At 38.7% G+C, this 10,777-nt stretch overlaps 1 protein-coding gene across 1 annotated transcript in view; it reads left to right on the top strand.

Moving 5' to 3' along the window:
- The window catches only part of NADSYN1 (NAD synthetase 1), a gene marked incomplete at its 5' end in the record, with an annotated part of 18,253 nt that extends 10,542 nt beyond the window's left edge, over nucleotides 1-7,711 (top strand). Inside the window, 6 exons of the mRNA XM_010289991.1 lie at nucleotides 1,308-1,414; nucleotides 2,200-2,331; nucleotides 2,813-2,882; nucleotides 3,727-3,855; nucleotides 4,595-4,771; nucleotides 7,635-7,711. Coding sequence (XP_010288293.1) covers nucleotides 1,308-1,414; nucleotides 2,200-2,331; nucleotides 2,813-2,882; nucleotides 3,727-3,855; nucleotides 4,595-4,771; nucleotides 7,635-7,688 — 669 coding nt within the window. The remainder of the gene's footprint in view (nucleotides 1-1,307; nucleotides 1,415-2,199; nucleotides 2,332-2,812; nucleotides 2,883-3,726; nucleotides 3,856-4,594; nucleotides 4,772-7,634) is intronic.
- Between the last annotated feature and the right edge of the window lie 3,066 nt (nucleotides 7,712-10,777).

Genomic DNA, 10,777 nt, shown 5'->3' with positions numbered 1-10,777 from the left:
AGGAATCTACAACCCACATAACTCAGGAGAAGACCAAGATAATTATTGTTGGTCCCTTTTATAGGATGGTCAGGAAGAAACAGTACATGCCTGTATCCCATCAATAGGATTGGTCTAGATGGTGTTTAGAAAAGCATCCCAACAGAAAGTTGCCAGGTCAAGGAAAATGAGTAGCCAAGTCTTCAGATAGACAAGTCTGAGTCCAGTAGGATTGTGGCATGTCAAGACTTAAAAGTACTGCCAATGTATACTAGACTTTCCTCTGGTGAATGTTAGCAGCCTTTAAGAGGCTCTGAGATGTCAGGCTTACCCATTCCAATTCCTAGATGCCCTCAGTGGAAGGTAGAAGAGAATGTTTGGGCTTTTTTACATCAGAAGGTATTTAATCTTCAATAGGCTTATAAAATGCAGCTCAAAAATGCATTTCCAGTTACACATTTTCATTGTGTTAGAACGGATTGGTGCTGTGCCTGGGTGGTGCTGGTATACGTATCCTATAGAATCACAGGAGACATATCAGCCTAGTGAATTCTAGTCCCTGACGCCAGTTGTAGCTTTCGTTGTCTTGATAGCTTTCTTTTTGGCCTGTTCTTAAAAGCTTCCAGCCTAACCAGCAACTGTTATAATTCTGGCTAAATGTTGATTATTGCATTTGATAGTTTTGTTAGCTGAGGACTTGATCTTTTTTTCCCCCTGCTATTATTGGAGAAATCCATCTGTCTCCCCTGGAAGCAAACACTGAATACTTTATCAGCTTTTTGGCGGTGGGATAGGCTTTAGTCATGGAGGAGTGTGGTGCTTTGCTTCACATCACACACAATTGTAGCTAGAGCTGGAGGTTGAATCTCAGGTCTGTTTGGAATTATTACCATCCTTAGAAAAAGTTGAGTTTCAGAATGGGGACAAAAGTCAAGAGAACTTTTCACACATTTTATGTAAATAAATCCCTTTAGTCTAATACTGTATAAAAGGGTGTGGTAGACAGATAGTTTATCCTCATACTTCATCCCTCATGGATCCTTATTAGTGCTTCTAGGAGGTAGAAAATGGCAACTCCTCTGCATTCTGCAATTCAGAGTAGAATAAACTTGCTCAGTCATGTAAGTCTGTGGCAGTAGTGGATACTGAGCCTGGCTTTCCTACATGTGTTCGGCATCTTCTCTACAAGACAGTCCTTCTTGTAATAACACTTGCGCCTCTTGCATTTTGTTCTGTATGGGTTTGCTTAGGGAATTGATTAATAAAAGTGATTGGGGAGAAATTATTCTGCTTTGTAAACTTGCTTTATTTTTCATTTCGCGTTGCAGGCTAGAATAAGAATGGTCCTTGCTTACCTGTTTGCTCAGCTGACACTTTGGACTCGGGGGATGCCAGGGGGGCTTCTGGTGCTGGGATCAGCCAATGTGGATGAAAGGTTGGTGAAAGGTAGAAGTCTAAAACTAGCTGTATTTGGAACAGGTCACTACATTTCCTTCCAGATCTACCAAATCCCAGTGTAGATTATTACTCAGAAGAGGTAACAAAGTAAGAATACACTGACAGCAGTGAACTTAATGAAAATAGTTGAATCATCCTGAAGGGAAAATTGTGCATTTTTAGCCAAAGTATTGTCATGGTTTTGCAGTAAAATGCTGCTCCTCCCTTAGCTATTTTCTGTAGAGCTTGCCTGTGCAATTACCAGGTTAACTTTCCAATCTGTTATCCGTTGTATTTTTCAATTACTGTATTAGGAATTAAGTTGTTAACTTCGAGTTGAAAAATAGATTTTAAAATCTGGAGTACTGTTACTAGAGCTGACTATTTGAAGATTAAAGCAATCCCCATAAGATTGTGGGATTCATAACCTCTAAAGCTGTGAGAGGAGCGTGTGCCGATTCTATGGGTATTCTGGGGGTTATTTTTTTTGATTTGTCAGGACAGTATTTTAATTGTTTCGCATCAACTATATCACCTTAGCATGGGTAGTTTTGCAGTGCTTCATAATTGTTTAAAATATTGTCTTCCTCCTCCTGGCAATGTCATGGCTTTAGGATAGCCCTGTTGCGGCTGAATACGTTTGCCCCTTACATATAAATACATTATGCAGTTTGTTTCTGTCTGTCTTCATACTACATATATATTCTCTATAATATAAACTATTATATATTATACTAATGTTCTTAATTAGTATTGCTATGTAAAATTTCCTCTCTTGCTCAGTCTCCGAGGTTACTTGACAAAGTATGATTGCTCAAGTGCTGATGTCAATCCCATTGGTGGAATCAGCAAGACTGATTTGAAGAACTTCATACAATATTGCATTGAAAATTTTCAGCTCACGGCCCTCAGAAAGTGAGTAGTCAAGCAGTGATATTTGGTGACTCTATTTGTATGAAGCATATTGTGGACTTCACAGTTTGGTTTTCACTACTAGCAGAGCTAAGCTGCAGTAATATTGCAAATGCTAATAAAGAAAAGTATTCTGCACATCCCTGTGTTTTTAAATGATTGTGTACGCTTACACAATGTAAATTGCCGGGTGCTGAAAATGCCGCCAGTCTTAAGAGTTACTGTATGCAAGAATTTGTGGTGTTAATTCCACCGAAGGAATTGTTTGAAGCAGATGCTTTATGTTTTTGGTATAAAGCATTGCTTTTTAAACCTGGAACAGCTTGCAAGTACCACTTCTTTAGAGTCATTTAGTCCTTTAGCAGCTTATGGCCTGAAAAAGTTTGGAATAAAGCATTTGATTTTTAACAAACGATACTGTCTGTTAACTAGTACTCATGAGAGTGGACAGAATTCGTGTTTTTCTTCTTACCTTTTTTTACAGTATCATGTCAGCTCCACCCACTGCAGAGTTAGAGCCCCTGGTGGATGGACAAGTGGCTCAAACTGATGAGGTAATGGGCAGTGACTTTAAAATGCTCTGGTAAGCCTTATCCCAAAATTTGGTTTTTGTCCAATAACTATTGTTTGCTCTTGTATGTATCCATGCTTATTGAGAAGCATGTTGTAAACAATCTTAAAGCTGCTGACAGGGCACTAGTATCCCCCACCAGCCTTATCTATGTTGACAGCAGTTTCCAAAACAGCAAATTAACTTTTTTTTTTTTTTGGAACAATTTTATATTTTGGGCACTTAGAAGGACGGGTGTTCTGAAATTCAGTTTGTTTTAAATTTTTTTAATACCAAAAGAGAGTCAGTTAGGGCCTTACTGCTATGAAAATGACTGGTGGCAAAGCCTTTCCCTTTCTCCCCCTGTCCTTCTATTTGCCATCCACTTGGGTAAGAGAGGACTGGTAAGCCTAACAGCTACCTCTGAGGGCTGTTGGATATGTAACTGTAGGGTATTGTAAAACTCTCTGTGATAAAGCTGATAAAGGGTTTATGATAAAGGGTTGCTGAACTAAAATTAATGGTTTTCTTCATTTGGCCTTACCTTCCTGATACACACTACATTTAGGGTACCTAGAAGGGAAAGTGAACAAATCTTCCCCAGGAAAGAAATGTTTTCACTGGCCAAATCAAATACATTCATGGAAGAATTTCCAATCTCCCATTTCAGAGAGATTCCACTTTTTTTTCTTCTGCTTATAATATTACTATCTCTCTCTTTTTGGTCATTGGCAATTTCATTTCGGTGTTTCTTTGATTAAAGTGGATTATTGTAATTGCTCCATAAAACTGTTATTTTAATTTGCATAGTTAAGATTTTCAGTGACTTTCTGTGTGTCTGATTTCAGGCAGATATGGGGATGACATATGCAGAGCTCTCAATCTATGGCAAATTAAGAAAAATTGCAAAGGCTGGACCGTACAGTATGTTCTGTAAGCTGATTAATATGTGGAAGGAAATTTGTACTCCGAGAGAGGTAATATACCCCCCGCCACCCAAATAAAATCAAATCATGTAATGCCTTTACCAAAATAGAGTATCTTTGGAGCAAGGTTGAGTAGAGTTCATTTTAACTGAAAGGGATAGTTTAATTATTCTGTGTTTAGGGATTATTCGACAGCTGTAGCAGAATATGCTGGAAAAACCGGTATACATTTCTTTAATTAATGGAACTTGTTGTCTGTGTTGCAAATTGTTAAAACAGTAATTGGGTAATTTGAAAACAATTACTTTAGAACTATACCTTCAAGGGAAAAATATTCTCTGAAGGTATAATGGCTAACTACTCTTGAAGGCTTTGGTTATGTATTCTGAGACAGAAAATGGCTCTTGCTTTGAAATATCTGCACTGAAGAGGTGTCTGCTTTGCTATTGCGCAGTTCTTCCTTTCTTGTGCATAAAGGAAAAAGTTCACATTGCCACCTGAATTGCAAAGGCTAGTGCTTACTGTTAGATTTCCAACAAGGCACTTCTTTATTGGTAAATGATAGGTGCAGAGACCGAGGCAGCGTCTGAAAATGGTCTTAAATGCCTCGTATACGTAGGGTCATCCACAGTGATTCATACTAGTAGTGGTAGATAATTTATGGAAATGATAATGGAAGAAAATGGATGTGTAAAGCTAGAACACAGTCTCCAAAATACTGTTCTCCTCTAAATTTTTTTCAATACTGTCAAACTTCATCTGATTAAAAGCTATATTCTTTGTACACCAGGTGGCATCAAAGGTTAAGCATTTCTTCAGGATGTATTCAGTTAACAGACATAAAATGACCACCCTCACTCCTTCCTACCATGCTGAAAACTACAGTCCAGATGACAACCGATTTGACCTGAGGCCTTTCCTTTATAACACCACATGGTCCTGGCAATTTAGGTGTATAGATAAACAGGTAAATGCCCTCCACTTCTTGCATAGCTTTATATTTAAAGCCCTTGCGATGGGACCAACCCAGTTCCAGTGAATCTCCAGCAAAAGGCAACTAGCATTTAGGATAATAGTTATTACAGAAATAACTGTGATTGTTCTTTTCATGTGATTGTGAAGCTAAGAATTCTCTGGCTGCAGTCTAGGCTGTTTTTTTTTCCATTGTTAAGTGCAGCTTGTATTGCTATGAAAGCAAGAAGAAGGGGAAAAAAAAAAAAAGAGAATACATGTGCTGAGACCAGAAACTAATAGGTGTACCTATATTCGTTAAGTCTTGTGCAGTCTCTAATGCAGAGAACAAGCTTATGTGTTTCAGTTTCAGTTCACGACCTGTCTAAAGGGATCTGTTTAATTATCACTTGACCTACATCTGTGTGGGAAAAGCCAGTAAGAGGCAGCAATTCATTGTGAATGCTTTTCCCACCTGCTTCTACAACAATTCATTTTTTGAGCCTTCGAGTCAGTTGACATAAAATACATCTGTGCTCAAATACAGCAATAGTAATGGCACAGTATTTAGTTTGAGTGCTGTGAAGTATGGTGAGGGTCGAGCAACCACCGGAACCGTGCCTCGCTTTTTGTAGTTTTTAGTCACACCTTCGATGTTATTTTAATGCATTTTTTAATGGCAAAAGTGCTGGGCTGAAAAATTTTATCACCTTGAAGTTTTTTCTGCCAGAGATTTTACACCTCAGTTGCTTTTAAGAATATGTTTATATACATCATAAAATATTAATTCCCTTGTCTGAAATGCCAGACATGCTGCAATACTGTTTTATTACCTCAAAACCTAGGATAAAAACTACCATGTGCAGCCTGCTTTTGTAGGTCTGTATGATGGGTTTTTTCCATCTTTTTGGACTTTTTCCCACTGAAGTCCAGGACAAAAGTTCTTTTGGCCTCAGTGGGAGTTGGGTAAAATAGTTTTGTAGGGTCTGGACCAAAATGTAGTTATTTTATGCTTACAGTAAATGTGATTAAGATCTTTTAATGATTCAGGATATTACTACACTCTTTAACTAGATTGTATGTAATAGCAGTTGTGCTATGCAAGGGTACTAGCCATTGCAACTTACTCCTGAAAACTGGGAATTGAGTTTGGGGAAGAATCTGTTAATGTAGGCAATAGTAACCTGAACTGATAACTCATTATTTCAGATAGCTTTTTGTAAGACTGGAAAATAATGACTTGCGATAATGTGAGTCAAATCTGCCCTGTTCAAGAAAGGGAATACTGTAAGAGTTTCCACTTATTGTGCATACTCAGCACAATTGTAATTCTGAAGACAGTTACTTTCTAGGACAATGTCTCACTGATAATTATGCTCCTGGGATTTAATCTGCACTTAAGGTTTTTCTGGCGTAGTAACAGGACTGTGAAAATAAGGCATAAACTCTGAATGACATAAAAAACACCTTTAGTTAGGTAATGCCAGGTTTTCCTGTAGAAGAGTCATGTTACAGATTAAGCTCATTTGTGAAGGGAAACGGTTTGGAGTGCTAATGATAGAGAAATCTGTTGGATTTGTGGAAAGTATTTCTCTACTTCAGATGTTTGTAGTATAGTCAAGCCAATTTACTTACCCACTCTTTTAAGTGCAAAATTCCCTCTGTATTTGCTGCAAAAGGAACAGGGGTAAGAGGAGGTTGAGATCATAGCATTTGCTGGGAATTGCCAGATTTGCCCTTGGAGTCTTAATGTCATTCAGTTCTACCTAGCTGAAGGTTCCACCTGCGTGATGAAATTTCTAGTTGTTTAGAGCAACGCCAGGAACTCCAGTAGCACTGTCTTTAGCTTCTGCCTTTGCGTTATGTCTGAGGTCAAGAAAGTGTGGTCAGAGCATGCACTTTTAACAATTTCTAGGTGCCAAAATGTTCACTGGGATTTTAATAGCTGGCATAATTTGAAAGAACTGTGACAGAGCTCAGAAGAAAGCTAGCATGCCTGCCACCAAGGATTAGGTATGTGCAGTCTGTCGTCTGCTTTTTCCAGCGCTTACTGGTCATACTGCAAGTTTTTGGTCAAACCAAAAGATTTATCAACCTGAGTATCTTTGTGCATCTCTTTCATGACCAGTAGCAGATGTTGAAGGAAGAATATAGAAACAGGGGATTTATGATACGACCCTTCCTATATATCCCCATATATTTGGGGAATGTAAAACTGAATTTTCCGGAGTTAGAGATAACCTGCAGAACACCATGTTTAGTTTGTGCTCTTGATTTTTTTCTCCATGAGTTGATAGAATCCTTTCTGAAACTATTTATATCATTAGTCTTAACAACAGCTTGCTTAATATAAGGTAATTGCTTAATTCTTCTAAGAACAAATTAAGAACTGTTTTAAGAACAGTGAAGGTCAGTTTTATAAAATTTTGTATGCATGAAAAGCATTTCCTGTATTTGTTTTAATTATTCTTGGCTCTCTGTTATGGGGAAGGTTTCCAGGCTATGGCCTGATCTGATCTGACAGCTGTCACTGAAGAGGGCAGTGTTGTTTCCCTTCCTGTCTCTTCTGGCTTCTGAGATGGCTTGGTGTCTCACTCTTTGGTTTGCCAAATTAAGTCACCAAAGTGACAAAAAAATAGGAGCTGATGGGAGCACGCTGCTGGGAGGAGGTTCAGAGCGTGGGTGGGAAGACAGTTTGACCTTCTCCTTTGACTGCAACTAACACTCTGTTCAGCTGAGTTGTCCCCTGGAGCGTATCCTGCTGTCAGTTCCTGGTAAATCTGGGCTCTACGCTATTTTGTGATGGAAGTCTGAAAAGACAGGCAATGTTAAATGCAAACTTATTTTTACTATTGAACCAGTTTCTTTTTAACTTGCAGGTATCCAAGCTAGAAAACAAGGAAGGAATTTCTCTAGTTGAAGATGTGGACTGATTCGCTGTCTTGTTGAACTGTGGTAACTAATTTGCTAAGCAGAATGTTCAAAATTGGAGTATACGGTGATGATAAGCCGAGATGACCCAAACAATTGTTGAGATGACCATTGTAAATGGTATTTGTAATCAAGTCTTTTTTTTTTTTTTTTTTTTTTTTTTTATTGACTCTGTTTTGTTCCCAATATACTTAAACTGTAGTTTGGCTAAGGAATAGCTTAAGGATTTTCTTCAACTACTTGAGTTAATTGCCTTTAATTGAAAATACTTGGATAAGCCCATAAATCATAAATAACACAGGGTAGTCTTTTGTGAAAGTGTATACACATACAAATATTAAGTTTGGTTCTAATAATTTGAGTATGATTTTTGAGTAACATTCAGCTGAAAGTACAAAATTTTAGCAGTTCTGGCATGTGCTGTTGGGAGGGAAAACTCATTTTACTTTGCAATAAACTTGTGATTTTATAATGCTAATTGACTCAGTTCTTATTTTACATGTTTTTTTATTTATCTAGCATTGGCTGTGTAGACTGGTCCAATGTTTTGAATAGCCACATAAGGTCTAATTCATCAAGGTATTGGAAGCATGTCCAACTTGAAGCAGATGGGTAATCTCCTTGTTAACGGGATGCAAACTGGAGTTCAGCTTCTTGTTATGCATCTACTTGCTGTGTAACTTGTCACAATTAACTTGAAAATCTCTGACTTCATTTGCTCAGAGACAAGCAATACCTACTTCATCAGGATATTCAGGGATTATTTAATGGTTATTGCTCTCCAGGATCCTTAGCTGTATTTTAAGGATTTCGAATAAACTCGGCATGGTGTATTTTCCCACCTGCCATTTTTGATGTGTAAGGGTGACTTGATGTACCTGAAATAAGAAATGTCTTCTGGTGCATGATGTCTTGAATAGAGGGGCACAAGTTTGGTATCCATGCCACTGGTGTTACTCCTATATGCTCTGGTGCTGCCTGTCCAGGAGCTGTGTGATCTGTAATACAGGACCATGCCATCAGTGGCATTATTCTAGGCTCTCTGTTACGGGCAGGGTTCCAGGCTATGGCCTGATCTGATCTGACAGCTGTCACTGAAAGGGGCAGTGTTGTTTCCCTTCCTGTCTCTCCTAGCTTTTGAGATGGCTTTGGTGCTCATCTCGCTCCTTGGTTGCCAAATTAAGTCACCAAAGTGACAAAAAAATAGGAGCTGATGGGAGCATGCTGCCAGGAGCACGTTGGACTTGCTTACATAATCCCTTTTACTGTTGTAATCAAGCTCGCTGGGTGTAAAACACCTGGAAGTGTAGTGAATATTGCAGAATGAAGTATAAAGTCAGCTTCCTTTGAGCTCAATTGGTGCATTACCCACCTTCCACCTGCTCTTTGCTAAAAGTTGTTTTAACTTCACAACCTCACTGATCTTTTAAATGTGTCCAGTGCTGCAGAACAATAAAAAAGGTACAAGGATAGGCTTGTTCCTTCGAGGCCCTTTTCTGCTTGTTTATTTAATATTTGGCCATTTCTGTTGGGTCTTTTTTTCCATTTTATTTGAAAGGTATGCTTTTAATAGAGGAAACTAGAACTGCATTTCTGAGTCTCTGGGCAAACAATGCTACAACTGTGATAGCAGGAGAGCTTAGACCAAGTGAGAGTTGTTAAAATGGTCGTACATTGTGCTAATGGAAAATGTCTGCTAAAGGGCATGTCCACAATGCAGAAAGACAGAGTTGATTCACTTGGAGTTAAAGATGCTGCATTGTTCTTGGTGAGTTGGTTTCATATTATTTATTTAAATACATAGTTAACTTTCCTTCGTGGAGGTTGCTGGTAGTAAGAACGTTTATGTTTGTCTGATGGAAAACCACAGCTGAGATTCGCCTTCCTTCACCATCCATTGGGCACTTCCACTTTCCGTTCGAGTCAGCACGAGTGGATGAATTTCGAACAGAAGTTCGGGACTCAGTTGTATATTTGAAAACTTCTTAGCTCTTTTTTTCTATCTGAAATTATTGATTCTCTTCCCTGACAATTACAGAAGAGGCAAGGAGAAGGAAACATTTGCTTTTGTTCAAATAAAAAATTATAGCAAAAATAGTACAATGTTTACTTGCACTCTCTGTTACTGTGGTTGCCCTGAATATTTCAGATAATTAGTGAAAGGACAGTCGTGTTTTTTAGCAATGGCACTTACTGCGTATGTATAAATTGCATTTTATTTTTTACCTGCTAGTGCTGAATGCAGATTGTACCAGGCCACCCTTACCTTTTACCATCCTGAAATTTTCACTGCACCTGTTTGTTTTGATGCCTGTAGTTCAACTGTTATTAACACTAACTCCAACTTTACCAGTGCTTTGCTGTCTATTGAGAATGGTAAATTATGGTAATGTGTAGCTGCTGAAGTTCACTTTTTACTAGCAGTGACTATTACAATAAAGGTAGTGTCATGGCGTTTTCCTTCTCAAGTTCACCAGAAAGGCTGGATCTGACCCTGCCTTATTCAGACATCAGTGTGAAACAGTGGGGGTTTTTTGCCCATCAGTCATGTAGCTGAAAGCAAAAACTACCCCATGGCTAATTAAACAGTATAGGATGGACCTACTTTTACTACTGGGGCTGGAATGCCGGAGAGCTGGATTGATGGATTTTTTTAATTTTATCCTGCCATAGCCCCCACTATGTGGCAGAAAATAGCTTATAGTTGTCAAAGTATCCCAACATCTACTCTTTAGAAATTGCGGCTTTATGAAATTAAACAGTGAAAGTGCGTATGAAAGGGACCACGAGGAAAGGGGGAGAGTAGCTGAAGTAAAGCATCTTTTACAAAGTAGCATAAGCCAAGTTCGTAGTTGCTTCGGGGACACCTAGGTGACTAAATGCAAATGAAATACCTTCTCCTAGGGCTGTGAAAGATTATTTAAGAATGTGAATACAAGCAGGAAGCAGTAATTTATAACCTCGCTATTATTTTCTTAATAAACCTTAAGCCCAACCGCCGCACGGCCGCAGTTGTTGCTCCGCAGCTCCCCGAGGCAGGGACTAGCTTCGAGGCACGCTCAGCCGAGGACACCGACTTTACAGCTTCCGT

The sequence above is a fragment of the Phaethon lepturus genome, unplaced genomic scaffold, assembly GCF_000687285.1.
Source record: "Phaethon lepturus isolate BGI_N335 unplaced genomic scaffold, ASM68728v1 scaffold20236, whole genome shotgun sequence".
Lineage (NCBI taxonomy): Eukaryota > Metazoa > Chordata > Aves > Phaethontiformes > Phaethontidae > Phaethon > Phaethon lepturus.
This window is presented reverse-complemented; position numbering and strand designations above follow the sequence as displayed.